This window comes from Puntigrus tetrazona, chromosome 17 (genome assembly GCF_018831695.1).
Source record: "Puntigrus tetrazona isolate hp1 chromosome 17, ASM1883169v1, whole genome shotgun sequence".
Taxonomy (NCBI): domain Eukaryota; kingdom Metazoa; phylum Chordata; class Actinopteri; order Cypriniformes; family Cyprinidae; genus Puntigrus; species Puntigrus tetrazona.
Window position 1 is genome coordinate 21,371,508 of NC_056715.1, and position 19,880 is coordinate 21,391,387.

At 39.6% G+C, this 19,880-nt stretch overlaps 1 protein-coding gene across 1 annotated transcript; it reads right to left on the reverse strand.

Moving 5' to 3' along the window:
* Positions 1-202: 202 nt before the first annotated feature.
* Positions 203-19,077, reverse strand: peli2 (pellino E3 ubiquitin protein ligase family member 2). Its single transcript, XM_043262636.1, has 6 exons — positions 18,718-19,077; positions 14,190-14,319; positions 7,117-7,218; positions 5,440-5,637; positions 4,973-5,161; positions 203-2,725 (listed from the first exon to the last, which is right to left on the reverse strand). The coding sequence occupies exons 1-6, from the start codon at positions 18,792-18,794 to the stop codon at positions 2,135-2,137; spliced, it is 1,287 nt and encodes a 428-aa protein (XP_043118571.1). The 5' UTR covers positions 18,795-19,077; the 3' UTR covers positions 203-2,134.
* Positions 19,078-19,880: the final 803 nt, after the last annotated feature.

Here is a 19,880-nt window from a genome sequence, read left to right on the forward strand (position 1 = left end):
CTCCGTAGTGTAATGTTTATTGTGCCTAATTTTGCACAACTGAAATATACAATAGTTCACACATGAACTGTGCTCCCTGGAGTTTAACATGACAAAACAAAGCATTTTCACAAAATCCTTTTTGGCATTCTTTTAAAAAAAGAAGAGAGAAAAAAAAAAGGTGGGTTTGGCCTTATTTAAGTTTACACCACATGAAAGAGACTCACATCAGCATGTTTTTTAATGAACAGTAGCTTTGCTTAAGTAAATATACTCCTCATCCAGAGTTCATTTTGCTTTTGGTGTCAACATTTCACAACGATATGTTACGTTTCAAGAAAACACTACGGAAGATCCCTCTAAAAAATGTATGCATGTAGCTATACGTTTATATAAAAAAAAAAAAAAAAAAAAAAAAAAATTTAATCCAATTTGATTCCATTTTACAGTGTTCCTTTAACATTTCGTATTAGTTCTGAATTGAACATGAGAGGAACATTGGGTTATTCTGCAAACACAAGCATAACCAGATAAAGGATCAAAGGCTTGAGCATCAATAAGAGAAATATGACTACTGACTGATCACAGGTTAAGTATCCAGACGCAGCATGCACTTAGAAATGAGTGATGACCAGATGTTGCTGTTCAGGCTGATACATTCATACAGACACCTACCACACAGTAAAGTACATATTTGAATAAATATATTAGTATCTGTTTTAAAACAAACTGTACATGGGCTAGTGTGTAGTAAAATACTTTTCAGTGAGTAAAAAGCCTCTGTAAATGCAAGCGTTTAAAAAAATACCCCTTCAGTATGCCTAAAATATCCTCTTCACATCCTCGTAAAAATGTCTTTAGGCAAAAGAAACCACATCTCTGTATAAATTTTAGGAAAATAGTGGAATAAGTCACTGTAATCTCATAACAAGCTTATAAAACAGTTGAAATAGGAAGAATTTTGACCAATGACCAAAATGTTAAAGTGATCACCGTTTCATAGCTCTTTTACGCCATAAACCTCTACCATCATTGTTTTCAATCTCATTTTTCCACAGTTCGTTAGGAAAAGTCTAGATGCCGCCTGCAGAATAGTCCATTTTCCCATCTACTTCGATTGTATACCAATAATCACCATGTGGAAAATGATCAAGTGGCAAGGAATAAGCAGTACCAAATTATTTGGGACAGTTTTCAGGAAGTGAAAAAATAAAATAAAATAAAAATAACACCAGGAACTAATTTAAGTTACTAACTCTATAGTCAGTTCCGGAAATATTTGGCAACATCCTTTGTTAATCTTGTTACCGGTTATCCCGGTATGAATAAAAATACCTTAACGTCAAAGCTTAAAAATCCTTAACCTTTGAGACAGAAAGAAAAAACAAAACGTGTTAGTTTCCAAATACTTGATCGTTGAAGCAGCCGAACAGAAGACTAGGCTAAAATGACAAGTCACTGATATTATAATGCGCGATCCAAAATGAAGCTTCCACCGTGGCCGATTAGCATTCCTTTAGGGGCGTTATGTTGGTAGCACTTCATGTAAAAGTATAAACTAAAAATCACATTTTTTTTTGTCATCTTTGGAAACAACCGTTTTAGCATTGCAGTTCTCAAATCACTGGATTCTTTAGAAGCCTTCAGTGGAGATGTGGGATCCTGTTCTTCTGGAGTTCCCACACATCGAGCTACTTAAAATAAATGCGTGTTCAGTCCTGGTTCATCTACGACCATCCTGCGCAGTTTAGTTCCAAATCGGAAGTTCAGTAAAGTTCTTTGGAAAGCACCGGAAAGGGTTATTAAAGCAACAAAACTCCACAGGAAGGATGATCACCAAGAAAGAACCAAAACAAAAGCACCTTGGGTCTAAAAGCCAGGTATAGAAATGAATTAAATCTCCTGAGTGATGTGGTAATGCTGGTGTGAATTGACATCTTGTAGGCCAGTAGACGAAAAAAAAAAAAAAAAAAAAAAAAAAAAGGAAATCATGATGGACACCCGTCATTCGCCAACGATCACCACGTTCATGAGCAAGAACCTGCTCTCCAGCATAAGCGTTTCAAGGGCAGTTTCACAGCTTGCGGTCACACCTTCTACAAATTGTCCTTCAGCATACGCTTCCATTATGCCACCGTCCGCCTCCGTTACGCTCTCAGTCTACAGGGCCCTGAAAGATGAGCTTTGCCCACTTTTGCGCCAGATTGAGTTGGGTAGCGCAGAAGGGGCAAGCGGCGTGGAAAGCGTGGGTGCCGTGCGGTAAAGGAATCTCTGCCCAATAGCGGGCTGATTTTTCTGAGCACACGTGGCCGCAAGGTACAAAGGCGTGTGTCGGCGCACCAGTATCTACGTAAAAGGCCGGTTCGCATCCGAGCCAGAGGGGAACGTAGGGGCCCACGGTTCTGCACATGGGACACTCTCTTTGAGCGTTGGGGTCTCGTTCAGAACGGTGGCCCCAGTCGTGGTAGCCGTGAACGTGGCCACACGCAAGGTAGACCCAGGGCTGCTTGTCCTCTTGGGCGGGGACACTGCTCAGGGCACGGCTGCAGCGCTGCATGCTGGGAAAGGCCAGGGTGTTGAGGCCCACGGGGCACTGAGGCCGGGCTGCGTTGAGCTCCTGCCGCAAAGCCTCCAGGTGCTTCTGAGTGGGGGTGTGGAAGAGGCCGTCGGCTGTGCGCCAGAGTAACGTGGCTCCGCACAAGTCAACCAGAGAGCCGTCCTGGAGTACGTTACTCTCACTCTCCACCTGAGCAGAAAACAAACAAATGCATTCGTTACAGGCGTTCCGTACATACATTTTACAAAACGCGTGTCCCGTGTTGGGTTGCGGGAAACACCTTGGACAAAGGGCTGGTCCATCACAGGGTTCACACTCATACCTACAGACAATTCACGGTGTCCAGTTCATCTGTCCTGCTTGTCTCTGAATTGAGGCGGAAACCGGAACACCCAGAGGAAAAGCTAATTCCATACAAAAAAGGCCTAGCCTTAGGATTACAGGTGTTCGTTAAAAGGGATAAGTTTGTCCCAAAATGATAACCATGCCATAATTTACTCCGCCTCAAGCCATCCTGTGTGTATAGGACTTTCTTTCAGGCGAATGCAATCAGAGTTATTAATATTCATAATAATACAAATATTTATGCGTTTAAGAGTGTGATCCAGAGATAAATATGGATATTTTTCCTTACACAAACATAGATTTACATCAGAAGGCATTTATAAAGCTCCCCGGAGCCATGTGGAGCACTTTTTTGAGGGACGGATATACTTTTTGAACTTAAATCCCGACTCCTCCATTTCACTGCCATTATAAAGCTTGGAAGGGTTAACATTTTTAAATCTAAAAATTCTGATTGTATTTGTCTGAAAGCAGAAAATATCATATACACCTAGGATGGCTTGAGCCTGAGTGAATCATGGGATAATTTGGGTGAACCATCCCTTTAAAATTCAAAGGCTTTTCAGTCTAACTGGTTAACTGATCTCATTACAGGCCTATTAAACGAAGTCTTGCTCTCAAGTCTGTCCTGACTTCTGAACCCAGTCTGCCATACAAGAATAATACCTAACAGACATGTTAAGATTAGTTTTCCACTGAGCTGGCCAGAAAGAATTAACAGTTATAGATTAGCCAATTAGAGGTAACGGTCTAATCGTTAGCAGCATATAGTCAATAGCGTCTGAATAACGCAATGACAAATTGCAATGTTATGGTTTACAACTGTACACTGATAAAGTGTAGATAAACGCATCTGTGCAGGTCAAAGATTGCTTGTGTTTTTTGTGCTTCACTGCAAATGAAAGGAGATTTACTATTGTTATGGTGCACAGTCGCCTCACAGTAAAGGTAGGGTATATATATTGTAGTATAAATCGGCAGTTATCATATAAATTGCCATTAAAAGGCTTTTGTTTATGCTGGAGAGACATTGAATAGGCGAGAGTGAATCAGCAGTTTGTTTCTTTCTTCTGCAGTTATACATTTAGACAGGCAGAGCAATTTAATGCAACGTTGTTACATTTCTCAATGAACCTGCCATAGAAAGAGTCAGCACTTCTCCACCAGCCCCTTTCATGATGTGAAAATGCTCAGAATGACCGGAACCAGAACCCTGTCTTTCTGTGACTGCATGTTCTCCCCGTGTCTGCGTGGGTTTCATCTGGGTCCAGTTTACCCCACAATCCTCAAGACATGCACGGGTGAACTGGAGACACCAAACCGCCCATAGCTGCATCTCCGCAATCTTGCAGAGGACAAGCGGTTTTATGAATATCGTTTTTCTGTTTCTGTAAACTTTGGTTCAAATGACAAATGAGTTTAAACTCACGGGTATTGTTAATATTTATTTTTAGCAGTGTTCCTCGGCAAAACAACTGTTGTGGTAATGAAATCGATGGCATTGGTAACGACGCGTGCAGATTCACGTTTGTCCTCCAGGAGGAGCTAGAAGTTCAGAGACTCAAGCATACTGTGGGGCTTGTACATCACAGCTCTAATTAGACAAAACTAAATAACTGCTTTTAGCAACCATTTAGCTGTCAAACATGCCCCACTTAAAAATAAATATCCCTTCCTTTCATTCGCCGCTATAAAAGTTTACCCAACCGTGATGACTTCCGCAGCTAAGAAACGAGGCAATTGTAACTGAATTTGCAAACTGAAGACAGAAACAAGCACGATCTATAAGACAATGACATCAGTGAGAGTAGAGGGCCTTGTTAATCTTCAGCTCAAGAGTCATCCTTACCATGATTTGAACCAGTAGACCTTGCCATCCCAGAATTCATTACTACATTGTTCCATCTATATAGTCTGGAAGCTCAGCATAAAGAAACTGCCTGACCGTGGACTGAACCCCTATTTTGGATCTGCGATTCAGATTAGTCTAGAGGGTTTCTGCAATTTGATCACGACTTTTAAATGAATTGTGAGTGAACTGATGATTGTATACACCGAACTAAACCGAGCAAATGCAGCGGACGTACTGACCAGTTTCCCTCGGGTTTGAGCGGACCGTGTTTCTCTCAGTGTGTAAACATCTCCACACACCGATATCTCCCTCCACACACCAGGCTTGGACTCCTCTGTGAACCCGCCCCGCGGGTGCATGACTAGCACACCATTGGTTGTCAGTCCATCCATGTGACCATCTGGATTCTTCCATTTGGCCGCTTTCTCCTACAGAGAGACTTAATTACTATACATACACAAAAACCAACGCGCCGCGCTCTCTTTTTAGTTACACATGGGTGACTCATTCCAGTTAGCCAGACACACCTATATTTACCAGGTAAGTTTAGATCAGTTCCACTAGATCAGCAGAAGCGGATACTTCCCCAGACACCACACACACAGTGTATATATATATATATAAATGAAAGCTTAATAAAAGTTTCTTGTAACTCTGCATCCCACAGATAATTCCATTTCAAGACCAGGCAAGAAAACGCACTTACTCCGAGAAATATATTCTTGGAAGAATCAAAGCCTGCAGCGTAGATACGTGCGGTGTAGGGCGGATTGCGTTCACACACCACCCGGCAGGCAAAGCGGGAGATGGTGCTTTGAGTGATGGGTGTGTCTTCACTCTCCCCTCCGCCTGACACCGTGTCAGTCACCACAAAGTCAATAGGGCCCTCCGTTGATCGGCCAATCTAACGTACAAAAGAAAAATGTTGCAAGAGGTGGCTGAGAAACAGTGCAATAAGTTATAACCTCTTCTTCATATAAAAATGATTTTTGTCATGACCTGGAATATATTTCTGTAAAGTTACAGTGGTGGTCAAAATTATTAGAATGCTAAAAAAAATTATTTTTATCTTTTGCTGTGATGTGTTCAGTTTACATACATTTCCAAACATTCATATTGCCATTACTTGTAATAATCCAATGTGATTTTTGTTTGACAACAGCCAGTAATCTGATCATCATCCAGTTTGTCTGGAATGACATGAAGAAACTGAGACGGACTAATCCACAAGAATTGTGGCGACGTCTCCAAGATGCTTCAAGAAAGCAATCTCCCTGCAAAGCTAGCAGTACAGGTCAAATGTTTTAGGCACCTGGGTAAAACACTGTAAAATAAGGCTGCCGTCAAAAATAATGCCATAAATGGGAGATTCTTAAATCAATAAACTAAAAAATTGGTGTGAGCATCCTTGGCTTTTGCCCACAGTGCACTTGTGCTAGAATTTCAGATAGCTTTATAGGCAGGTTTCTTGATGCTGTTCTCCACAGTTCTTCTGGATTAGTCTCAGTTTGTTTCGTTTCTTCATGTCATTCCAGACAGACTGATGATGATCAGATCAGATCTCTGTGTGGAGCAGTGGCTATGGTCAAATAAATCTGGATTATTACAATTTATGGCAAAATGAATGTTTAGAAATGTAATCTGATATTTCCCCACTGACACTACAGCAAAAGACAGAAAAAAACGAATTAAAACCATTTTTAGCTGCTGAAACTTCAAAGGGTATAATAATTTTGGCCACCATGTAATATATTATTATTATCGTCATTTCATTCTCATGCGTGTTGATAACTATATCAATTGTGGGAACTTTTTTCCCCATAATATTGTGATGTATAGAAAGAGCGGGTGAAGAGAAGTGCAAAAATCCAAGAGATCACTACTGTTCCTACACTATTTTGTGTCAACAGTAAACAGGATGAAAAGGAGTCATGCATGTGCCGGGACTTGTTTGAAGAGCTTAATTTAGTTTTAAAAGTGGGGTGGAAATTCCCAAGAATAGAGAGGTGCTCACTGCACTAAATCCTGTTTATAAATACTTGTACTGAAATAAAGATGCAACGGTCTCCACTTTATTTCCTTTTTATAGAGACAGTTTCTGTTTTGTCCCCGTGGGTTGCTGCTGGTTCCTGTTTTTGCTTTTCTTCCCATTTGCTTCAATCCATATGACTCTTTCCGAAAAGAAAAAAACACCACCATACGCAACAGCGTATCGGAGCATGTGACTGGGGGAGTTAACAAAACCATCTTATAATCAAAAGATCTCGATGAGGTCCGACTTCCACCAGAGCTAAGAGTATAGAGAAAAGCTCAATTCATGCTCAACAGTGGACAGAAAAGGAAATAAATTTGCGAGCTTTTCTTTGTTTTTGCGAAACAGTACCTGGAACATGTCTGTGTCTTTGTCATGGCTGTACTCCACCACCACCGTCTGGTTTCTGGACAGCGTGTAGGAGATGCTGTGCTGGCCCTTACAGTTCACCGCCTGTCACAACACACCAGAAGCATCTGTCAGAGAGGCTATCCTCAGTGGCACACAGAACCTTTATTTTTATAAATACACACTTTCTGAAAACATTTCCAGAGCATTTATATGTAGTTCGTGAAGCATTCAGGTGTGATTCTTGTTGTTGCCGCCAAGTTTCTATAAGACTTGCAACTTTCACTTTGTCTGCTAAAAAGAAAAAATGCGTAGAAAAAAAAAATAAAAATAAAACATGCATTATTTTAGGCTCATACCCCAAGTAAGCTGAGGGATCCTTACTAGCCATCATGACGTTTACTCTATGAATAATTCAATTACAATTGCATGAGAAATACTAATTTTTGACAACCATCTTGGCAAGTCGTCGCCGTGTTGTTTTACCCCTATACATTAGACTTTACATACAGCTGCTGAGGAAGTGACTGCAACGGTAATGAGGAAAAAAAAAAAAAAAAAAAAAAAAAAAAAAAGAAAACAAGCAACCACAAAAATCACAGGTGTGTACGTGCAGCATGTACCGTCTCAAATTCAGTTTTCTATCTTCTAAAAAGGCATATCGTCGTCAGTTAATCAAACTTGTAAATCGCAATTTTAAGTTACACGTGCCACAATTACATAATCCTTCAAAATTATTGTGTGCCTAAGATGCGTTTAGGAATAGTTTACCCAAAAATCAAAATTCAGAATCATTTAGGAAATCAGTGGTGACCCAAAACTTTTCAAAATATCCTTTCCGTTCGGCAAAGAGCAAGGACGTTCATACAGGTTTAGAACTAGGATGAATGAATCCTCATTTCTGGGTCAACTATTCCTTTAGCTCGTTTATTTTTATCTAAAAAAAATTATGGCTTCAAGCAAATGGTATAAACATCCATGAAAACTGATGATCGTAATGAATAAATCCTAATTACAATTTTAAGGGAATAAATCGACAATTATGATGTTTCATAATCGGGCAGCCCTATAATCTTGGTCTCCTTTTTGGAAATTCATAAAAAAAAAAAAACTTCACATGATACTTCTATATGCCCTTTACGCTGCTAAACCCAGAAATTTGAAAAAGGTTATAACTCCTAATAACCCTGACCTTTGTATATGTATAGATAAAGTTGGTCCAAAACTAAAATGCCACAGTAACAAACATGCAATTTGAGCGTTTACGTCCATGTGAATCACACCCCATCAAACATTCATTACTCAGACAGCTGTCATATGCAGCTTGTTATAAATAAATCATACACGATGCAAGTCAAGAGTGTAAGAAGAGGCAACATCACATGAATAAAAGTAATTACAAAAACTGTATAGTTTCATGACTAATTTATATAATTTCTCTTTAATGAATTAGTAACATTAGCCGTCACTGATATGCATGCATGTTCTGAATTGCAATACGGATCGAGTTCACTACAAAAAAGCACACCGTGTGTGAACGCTATTCCGGTGGCTTGAGACAAACCACAGCACTGCGCTCTTTAAACGCAGTCAGTTTCCCAGTGTGCTTATTTCTCGCTTCCCAATTCACCCTTTCTCTCCTCTAATCTGTGATTTCCAAATTACCCACATCTCTATCACGTGTGCTCAAGAGGGAGTGGAAACTGGGTCATGGTTACTACACTAGTGTGCAACAATGGAAAAACACAGGCAAGAGAAGAAGGTGGTTTGTATCTGCGAAACACAGCCTAATGCATTACGGTTTTTAAACCTCAGTGCTCAATTCACACGCGGAGCCCAGGACTGTGTGAAAGCTCATGCACATAACACTGTTCTAAATAACACCGGAGGTCACAAACAGTTCACATATTCAAACGGAAAGCCAAAATTTCACGCCCCACATATGTCCTGTAACAACCCAGACTAAATAGTCAGGCTGGGTGAGTCTGTTACAGAACTAGCCAATATATACACACGAACTCCAAATCCAAATTAAGTTCTGTACACAAACATGAATATTGTAATCATTAAGAAAAAGCGTTTTATGTTGTGCTTTATTAGTAGACTTCCATTTATCTATTTAAAACGAATGGTTGAAAAGGTGAAAATTTTACCTTTTACAAGCGTGAATGGTGTTTAAGTAATGCATGTATATTAAAACGAACAAATGAATGACCACAGTTGCCCCCAGCATGGAAGTGCTTTTAGATGCTTCAAAGAGGCTCATAAAAGTAGACTTTAATATGAGCTGGCTGACGCGTCAGGTGCCGACAGATTGCTTGATGCACGTGAGAGACGCCTTCCTCAATGCATACCTTACACTTAAAAAGTTATATCCTATATTCTGTACATTTTACAAACCGAAAGTCATGTGCATATTTACAAGCAATCAAACTTTTCTTTACATTTATTAGGAAAGCAACAACCAACTAGCCTAAATGATCTTTATTCAGACATTACCAATATTTTTATTTAATATAGCTCTGGCCTTTATACAGCTTGCATTGTTTATATGTACTTTTCCACAGTCTCTGTTGTTATGGACTATATAGTATACTAGTTTTTCCCCCCATAGACTCGTTTTTGATTAAACTTGTGCAATAAATCCCAACAATAAATCATATTTTAACATTAGAAACACTATTGTGACTAAAGGGCTTAAAACATACTAGTCCAGTTGATCCATTACAGAAACAAATGATTTTGATAATTGCATACTACATTAAAAATACACCGATATCATTTTAACTGGATTTTACACCCAGATACAGTCCAAAAGGGTGACACTATTTTAGGGTCTCTTAACTAGTTGTTTATTTAGCATGCATAATCCATTTATTAGTAGTAATTAAGTACACATTAATGCCTTATTCTACATGACCTTATTGTAATTCACTACTTTATTAAGATGCAGCAAATGAAGAATCTATTAAAAAAAAGGAAAAGTCAGTTAATGGTGAATACATGTTCCCTATTCTAAAGTGTTACTGTCCAAAGCTATATTGATTATGTTGTGGCTACACTTTGGCGAATGACAAGTTTTCGGTTAAAAATTTGGGACGTTATTGTCGGTGGCGTGTTTGTGTCCATAGCAAAGTGGAACAAAGAGGCTTGACGGTGAAACACTGGGCAGCGCTCTACGCTCACTGCCAGATCACAACAGGGGGTCCATCTATCCATCCCCCACATCCCACCCGTTTTACAGTGGGCCACAAAAGCTACAGAAAAGCCCCCCAAACAATAGACCTAGCGGAGCCGCACCCGTCGAGCAACATGGTGTACGAAGCCGCTCCATCTGTGAGACGCCGGAGCAGCTTGGGCCTCGCATTTGTCGTAAACACACTATGAGATGAGCTGCTGCGGCCTCCAACCTCAAGCCACAGGATCCAATTCAACTGTGCCCTCCGTCAGCACTGGACGGCCTTCAATGCAAGTGGCAACCTCTGCAAAAACCCTCGAAGACATCCATGAACAATCACGTATTGTTCTTGGAATAGTTTAGTGACATTTTGTGACCCATTATCTGAAATGAGTCCGTGGAAGCACCGCGAGTAAAATCGCAGAGCCTGTTCTTTGTTCAACTTTAACATTACAATGATGCAGCTGCACTTGTGTCACTGCTGGAGAACCGGTCGTTTTTTCAGTTAACCCTTTCAGACCGATGCCCGGAGCCATGGAAGGCCTTCCACCTCAGAGCGCCGTGACCCCAAAGAGCAGCGTGATTCACATATGACTGTGCGCTGGGCTATTTTCAGCTCTGACGAGGCACTGCGGATGGATAATAAGCAGCCAACAGTAACAAAACCTCCCCAAAAATACAGCATGCCAGCTAGTTTCATGGCGAGAAGAAAACATTCCTTGCGTTCATGGGACTTTAATTACGGAGCATGTGTTTTTGTGTAAAACAAACATATCGCAAATACATCACATTCTCCCTTTTTAAAATGACAAAACAAGCCTACGTTTAAAAATAACCAAACGCAGCTCTATAGTGTGACCATTTCAGTCACATTTGCAACTGAAAATTACAGTGTGAGAAAAGCCTTTAGGCACACTGGTCTGAGGGATCCAATTAAATACAATTGAAACTCCCAAAATGCATCTAACATGCATAAGTTTCAAGCTGTGGCTTTTTTTAATGCCTACAGTCAACCGAGGAAGCGTAAGAGTGTTACATGAAGGGCCTTTCTGACAGAATGCGACAATGGAAACCCATTCATTTCAATGGTTTGTGCTACTCAAAGATGGTTCATTGCCGCGTCGACTAAAAATCACGTGCAGTGCAACTTGGGCGAACCTGAAGAAACACTGCCATCAAAAGTTCAAAATAGTTCTTACCATCACTGCTTTGCTCCGTAACGATTACCCAAGATTATCCACGTTTTGCTAAGAAATTCTTATTTGGTTCCAGTGTTTGTTAATTTTAGGTTTTGTGTACCTAGGCTAATAAACTGGGTGTACATTATATACTATGCCTGATATTAAATATCATAGTCTATATACTTTTGATAATAAACGTTCTATGAATTACATAGAGTTTAAAAGTTGAATTGCCACTAGTTCAAATGTAAAAGTAAAATGAGCACTGGACTATTAAAAGCTAATTTTTTTTATTTAATCTTTAAATGTAATTCTATCAAATTGAATAGAGAGAGAAAAAAAAAAAAAAAAACACTAACAATGAGTTGGAGAATATTCTTTCATACTTGTGGCAGAACTTGGAAGGGTCTCATTTTTCTCTTGTTGTCCATATACATTTGCCCGTTTAGTATCTTCGTGGTGTTTGGTACCTTTGCTCTTTAGGCTGTAAGGACCTTTGAAATAGCTGAAATCATGGTCACAAAAATTACATGCAAATGTAATGTGGTCAAGACCTGCCTGGAACTACTTAAGCCAACGTTTCCCTGAAAACAATGATTTGTTCCATTAGTTCTCAGAAACTGCAAATTCCCAGTAGAAACCCTCTAGAACCACATGGAGCACCTTTATGGTGGTGTGCTTTTTGGGCTTCAAAATCTCAGCCCATATTTCACTGCCATTCAAAAGCTTGGACGAGCCAGGATTTTTTTTTTTTTTTTTTTTTTTTTTTTTTTACTCCAATTGTACATTTGTAAGAAAGTCATACTCCTGGGATGGCTTGAGGGCGAATAATTGTAACTTTTGGGTGAAATATCCCTTTAACCGTACCTCCCTCCTAATTTGGAGTTACTCCTAATCAGAATCCAGTACGGCTACTCAGTGCTTTAACAGAAATGGTAGTAATATTTCATTTGTTAGCCCTTGCGTTTTTCTGCGTCTCAATGAACGGTTTTCCATTTCCCTTTATTTTTAGTTCAAATATTGTGGAAGCAATTGCTCCACCGAACACACTAATGTCGGTCTGAACAATGATACCAAGTGTAAATTATGATATTATGGTCTATTGAAGACAACACTTCAGACAATATCAGAGAGGAGAGTAAAGCCCTACTGGAATCAGGCAGGTGCAGACTGAGTTAAGAAGGATAATGGATGTAAGGTGGCACAATGCCATGGCTATTCTCAGCCTGTGACCTAACATAGCTTTAGGGTTCTGCTCTGTTGATCATGGCCCAAACAGGTTCAATGAACAAGTGCCCACTTGTAGGTGACCTCCTTCAAGTTTGTATAGACGTCCTCTGTAAACCGCTTTTTCAAAAGGTTACTGGGAAAAACTACATTGCACTTACATTCTTGAAAACCCTCAACAAATTTTTCTTAAACTTAAAAATGCCTCAATTCTATCAGAATCGGATTCCTAAAAATCCAAGCTTGTTGGGCAGCTCACTAGGTATTTGAACGGAACTGTGTCACACAGAACTCAAGAAAGAAAGATCTCCTCAGACAATGTCGGCTGTTGGCAGTTTGCCTTTGAGCCGACTAGAGTGACAAAACGACAGAGTCATCAGCAATCATCACAGAGGAGCCTCAAACCACAAAAAAGGAGAGAGAGATCCAAATGGATAAAAATCACATGTTCTCAAAAAAGAGTTACGTCACTGGAATAGAAGTTATGATCAAAACACAACCATTGTGAACTGATACAATGCAGGCTGCACTTGAAAAGTTGTGGCCTGGCTGATCAAATGTGTTCAAACAGATCCCCAACACCCATTAAACTTCTCAAGAGTCAGAGGGGAAGACGCTCTCTGTGAATTTTAATAACATCTGGAGGCTCATAGTATCAGCACAGATTAGTTTATTGGCTGTGGCTGCTCTGAATGACAATAAACTTTTTTTTACAACTCAACCCCACCCATTTAGTTTAGTACCACCCTGTAAATCCCTGAAGAATGTCTCGGTAGCAAGCAGACATTGGAAAGATGGGGTTAGGTATGCTATCGCAGCCAGTGCTATCAAGTAAATAAAGTCGCAATTTTTCTTAACCAAACACTGAATTGCTCCGCTTACGACTGGGCAAGAAACCAACTACGTACTTTTACCATTCTATGCTACGTGGAGTTCAAAAATCTGGTGAACATTTTAAATTCCATGTATTGCCGTTGCATAAAGTTGATTCTGGATTTGACAAGCTTCAGAAGAGCATGTGTTGATCACGCGCTTTAATAGGAAGGTCATGGTTTAACAAACTTAGCCTTTCTCCGTGGTGCAAAAACCTAAAAAGAGTCGACACACCCCTGCTTCAAAATAAAACGAAATGCAATCTCTTGAAAAAGGGTGAGGCATTTGCTTGTGCCATTAATGTCAGATTATTTATAATAATATATTATTACAGCGTAACTGCTGGTAAATCGGACGGAGAGTGAAAGTAAGCTTTCAGACGTTCTCCATTACCACACTCAGTTAAGTTTCCTCCCAATTTCTGATCTCCTGAGAAACTACTCTTTAAAGACAAAGTGAAGTGGAATTGTGGCTGTGAAATCTCCGTAAAAAATTCAAGTCATAATAGTGACAAATCAAAAACAGACGAAAAAAGGCAGCAATCAGCAAAGAGGTGGTGAAAAGCAAATCTCACAGATGATTAGGTTTCCCAATTATGGTTTCTGATATGAGATTACCTTGCTGGCTTGTGGCGTGTTAAGGATGTGTACAGTGCTGGGTTTGACACCGTTGGCTTTGGCTCTCTTGTAAAGGGCAAAGCGGCTCTTCCTTCGCCCTCTGTCTCCAGTGGGGAGCGAACCATTGTACCTGTACAAGAAGAGAAATGGCAAAATTAGATAACATTTAGATGAGGGACATTTTTAAGAATTAAAGTTAAGTATTAGCCAATACATACAAAGTGGGGAAAAGGACACACACACACTTTCAAGAGAATAAGTGTGAACAGAAGCGGTTTCTACTGGCGGCACAATGTGAGCAAATCAGGACTTATTGTGGAGACAAAAATTAGAGCTGCCGCTTCAAGGTACAAGAATTATTATATATAAAATGCATTGTATGAAAATGCTAGCAACAAATTACAGCACAATACTCTAATTTCCACCAAAGTCAGCACCGAAAATACCAAAAGTCTACAGATTCTATTGGACTGTTTATTCCAATAACATGCTGCACAGAAACGTATTAAAAGTTACTATGAGGTCATTTCCACACCCCTGACCATGACGGGGCACACAAAGCATGATCGGTTGCCTTACCACTACGCTTGCAAAAACTTCCACTTTTACACGCAGCGCCAACTCATCAACGTCAGTTCCCAAAGATGTGGCGCAACCAGAAGACTTCAGGGACAGGGCATACGTTGCAAGATCGTGTTTACATCGGCAATATTACACAGCAACAGTTTTATTTTGTAAATAAATGCAAATACGTGTTCTGTGTGAACGGCCCCTATCAGCCTGTAATAGGAAATCATTAACCAAGGTTCAGCACAACCAACGACATCCACCCTTGTTACTAAGTTCATAATCACGATTACATGCGGTGCGGTTAAACTTAATTATTTGAATATAAATAATTTGCTACAATTAATTGTAATTGCTGCAACACATCAGTGACTAGGAACATGATTCACATGTAAATGTTCTCTTGTATAACAGCATGTGCAGTTCGTGAAGTTACTTCCCTAGGGCAAGTAAACAGAAAATGCTATTCCATCATCCATCTGATTCAGAAGAAGAAAGGTCTCATTTTAATTAAACCTATTACACTATTATTCAAGCTACTCGTAGTTAAACAACGTTCTCGAGACACCCTCAACTAAATACAGTTAATACGGAGACGACTTCTCATCGACTCCAGAACTTAAGGTCATTCTGGTACAAGCAGTCAGCAGTTCTGTTCTGCTCCATCAGATTTTCCTGGTAGTGTCCTGGATCTTTTTTCATACAGCATTCACGAGAGCATGGATTCAGAGTAAAATGCTAATCCACACTCAGCTCTGTACAGCGTGCATGATGTCAGCACTTATGAGACGCCCCAACATCCTGTCTGTTGATGCCTATCACGCAACAATTAGAGAAAGTATCAAGGCATGTTCGAACCATTAAATACGTAACATCCCGTCTACTGAGATTATCGTCATTAATTATCTGGTCATTATCCGGTCCGATTTTACAGATGCACCCTTCATTCGTTAAAAAGATCTCACAGTCCTGTGCAAGCAGTTCATGAAAAGAACGGCATCGAATGTAAAAGTTGTTCTTGGAGTCATGCAAATCCTTAAATGCTTGTTTGGTTGTGACTGAAGGTCCTTTGAATTGTTCTAGATCCTTAGACATGGTGCCTTAGAAGTCTATCTGAAATGTTTCCTTAGAATGTTTTCCTTCAGCCGGGAGGACGTCGAACTGGTATGAAAAAAAGTGACCAATTACAGCTTTACGTACCATTTAAGGACACATTCGCCCAAAGTGGGTGATACAACGGCAACATTTAATGTGCGAGAAATTATTTACATTGATTTTAAAAGCATTTAAGATTTTAATTATACAAAACGACATCCGAGATGCTCCAGGTTCGTGGTCTCTTCCTTTCAGAGGTCAGAGTTTGAATGGCACCGATTGTAAGGCCATCTCAGTGAGTTGGCAGAAACTTTAGAGTCAGCAAGATCCATCTCCCCACAGCTATCAGTCACAGAGGAAAGACACCATTACAAAAGGTGCATTTTCGAGGGTTGTAGTGTCCCACAAAGCCTTATCAAAAAGCTCAGTCAGTCTAATGAGAACAATGAACAGAGAGAGGAGGACTGGAGGCTCAGATGTGCCTGTGCCCAGATCAATAATACCCTCTTTCAGCCTCTGCTCTCTGTGTGCCAGCAGCCAATGCCAGGCAACCCCACTGAATCAGGGCAGCGGAAAGTTGGTACCATTTTTTTATTTTAAACACACGTACAATGAAAATGCTACAGTAAGTCTGTCTGGCTCATGCCGAAACTCAAAATTCCACAAATCAACCAATAAATTTTGTATATGACAGGTGCGTAAAAAAGTTTTCATTTTACAAAAAAAAAAAAAAAAAAAAAAAATTGATTTACATAAAGACACAAAACCACTCAACTCTTTATAAATGAATCTTTACAATTACATTAATGGTTTGGATCATATGATGGGTTATCTTTTATGAGAGTCTGAAATGCATCTGATAATGAAATAATAAAATCCTAAAAATTAAATTGCCAATAGTAAACTTAAGCAAATACATGTCAACTCTAAATTTGCTTCAGTGAAACTGACATTTCCCTTGCTCCAAGAAACAGTTTTGTTCTACAAAAGTTCTTATGCATTTTAAATGTATTGTGAACCTGCTGTGTTTTCTTTGAGTTCCTAAATAAGGGCCTATCACCACCATAAGGATGTGAAATCAGATGACACTTGTTACACAACACTCTTCAAGTCTTGTTAACCACAGGCCCTTCTTAAAATTGACTCAAATCAAAAACCACTTTTAGAAAAGAAACAAAACAGAGAATTCCAGAGGGAACCCGGGGCGCCTGCAGCCAGGTTGGTCTACAAATTGGAGACTGAAACAAAGCCTTTTGTGCTTTTAGACAAGCTGCCCCAACAAAAATGTTTACTTCTGAATCCCTAAAACTAGAGTAATCAGAAATCAAATTTTTCTAAGAGGAAATTGTTTTACGGCTCATATACAATAGTATGGGAATACTACTATGGGAACTTGCATTTAAGGAGGAAGAAAGCAGCCTAAACTGCACAAAAACACAATTTAGTGCCTACAGAAATTTTGAATGTTTAGTTTTATAAAATCAAAGCTAGATGCAGTTTTCATAAAAGGGCAAAACAATGATTCTGAGTGAAATAAACGCTCCTCAAATCATGAAAATGTCATTTCATAAATTTCAAGATGACTTCTATAAAACAATATAACGATAATCAAGTTGCTTTAGTCCAGTGAATCAGTTAATGATCTCTTGAATTACTACTAACAATATTTTATATATAAAAAAAAAAAATAATAAATGTTATGCTTGCTTACAAAATAGCAATTTCACACAAAAAAAAAGATGTACACAACCTGAAACTGCACATTATGTTTATACCAAGTAAAGGTATAAACTAAAATCACATTACAGAAAGCATCTAGCAGATTGTATCCAACACTTTCCACAAAAAAAAAAAAAAAAAAAAAAAAAAAAAAATTGTGATCATATTCATATTTTACAACATTTGTGAGTGTCAGGCTTTAATAGGTTAAAAATACAATAGAATTATATACATGAATGTCTCCGGCACATTTCAGATGCTTGAGGTTTAACATCTTATACTCAAAAAGGTCCGATTTGGGATGATTTTGATCAAAATGAGTTCACGGTTCTGCAAATTTTGGGTTGCCCTTATCTCACACATCCAAAGCATCTTTTAACTAACGAGGTAGACAGCCGACATATGCAGTGCTCCAGGAACGGTTTGAAAAGCCCTGCTTTAGATCGCTGGAACATTAGTGATTTACAACCCAGCAGAGCGAGGAGGGGTATTGTAAAAACGAGACAGCCTCTCTGCTCGGTCACAGAAAAGGAGGGGGAACAAATAACTTTAGTGGGCTGCTTCCGAATTCCTCCACCGCCCTTCATCTCGTTACGACTTCCCGTACAGATGATGAACGATCCCGATGAGAAGGTCCCACCAAAACCCAAACGCTGGGGCCAAAATACGAGCTTTGAAAAATCAAACCGATCCACAGCCCAACCATCCACCCCCACGACGGAGCAAGAACGCACATCGCATTTAGAAAGCGCGTTTCTATAACACAGGGAAATCTCGTTAGATGGCGGTTTTTCGTGCATGCAGATAATAGCCTAAATGTAGTTATTTGACTGGCCCGTGCTAGCTTACAGACAGCGCTCGCTACGGCGCACGTGTTTCATTCGTGCAGTAACGTGAGCGCGTGAATTTTAAGAGCTGGGAGGTCTGGCACACCAATATCAAGTGTGTAAACAAACTATTTCCGTACTCCCCGAAAACGCAGTTATAAACCAAATAGCCGTTCGAAAATATGCCGGGGCGTTTCTGAAGAACCGCACCGCGAGATTGCGAAAGGAAACTCGGAAAAAGCGAGTAATAATAGCAAAGTCGCGTGAACTCGTCAACATCGGACACACATGAGGAAAAATAGCTGCGCGCGTGGACTCACCCCAAAACCACCAGTTCGCCGTACTTTACAGGCTCTTTGGTGGGCGCACAGTGCTCCTCTTGACCCGGTGAAAACATGAGGCTTTTCAAACGACACGCTCTCGGTTACACGATCAATCCAGCGACGAAAAGGGGGGGAAGACTTCAAAGGACGCTCCTAACTGCCATATTTCCCATTTACCTGCTCCCGATCTTGAGTTGTACTTTTCAGAAAAAGGCAACAACAAAAAAAGTCAGTGAAATCCTACATCCGGGAGAGATTTAAAAGAAAACGGTAATAATAAAGCCCAATGTCTCGGGCATATTTCATTATAGGAACAGCGAGTAACTTAGTGCTTCCATCCGCTGTAAGAAAAACAGTACAAGTAGGGGGTGGACGCTACCATTCACTTAGACCGACTTTACGCGGGGAAGTGCAAAGAGAAACTTTACTAATATTATAGTTAATGTGCTTATAGGTTAATCACTGGTTGATGTAGACTTTGAACTCTTGAAACACCGTGTTGTCTCTGCACAATCTGCAAAGGACAATTTGATCTTGTGATATTTCAACTTTTATGCTAAAAAAGCACCCCCTGTAACGGCGCAATCCAACACAACGGCGGTCTGAGGCGGCACCTTCAATTATGTAAACAAAAGCTGAAACTTAGGTATATTTAAAGTAGTACACTTGGTTTTATCGCCTTGGGTGCACTTTACGTAAATAATAATAATGATAATAATAACAATTTTGGGAAAAATAGTGAAATAGTGAAATAAAAGTAACCCACGTATCAATAATAAATGTCTTCGTCAATAAATGTCTTTGCGTTTACTCTGTTTTAAAACAACATGCCATGTTGTTGTTTTAGTGTATCGTAGACAGGTTTACTCTGTCATCGTTTACTCTCCTTCACTTTAGGCTCTATTACTTCCTTTTTTTCTGCAGAACACAAAAACAATTGCAAAAAAAAATGTGACCCGAGCAACATTGGACCCCTTTGGCGTTCATTGTACCTCATCTTAATCTATCTTTAAAACTATCACTTTAATTGCAGTTATCATTTTCATTGCTTTTATTTACATTCAGAATGGCATTTGCCTTTACGAATAAATTATTTTGACTTCCGGTAAGCCCGCGCGCAGCCATAACATATGTAAATTAGGCAATAGGGTCTTAGAGAA

Excerpts from the sequence above, each read along its gene's own strand:
- peli2 (XM_043262636.1), bottom strand. The coding sequence starts at position 18,794 with ATGTTTTCACCGGGTCAAGAGGAGCACTGTGCGCCCACCAAAGAGCCT. Across the intron at positions 14,320-18,717 it reads GGCGAACTGGTGGTTTTGGG|GTACAATGGTTCGCTCCCCA; the intron begins GTGAGTCCACGC and ends CTTCTTGTACAG. Across the intron at positions 5,162-5,439 it reads CCAAGAATATATTTCTCGGA|GAGAAAGCGGCCAAATGGAA; the intron begins GTAAGTGCGTTT and ends GTCTCTCTGTAG.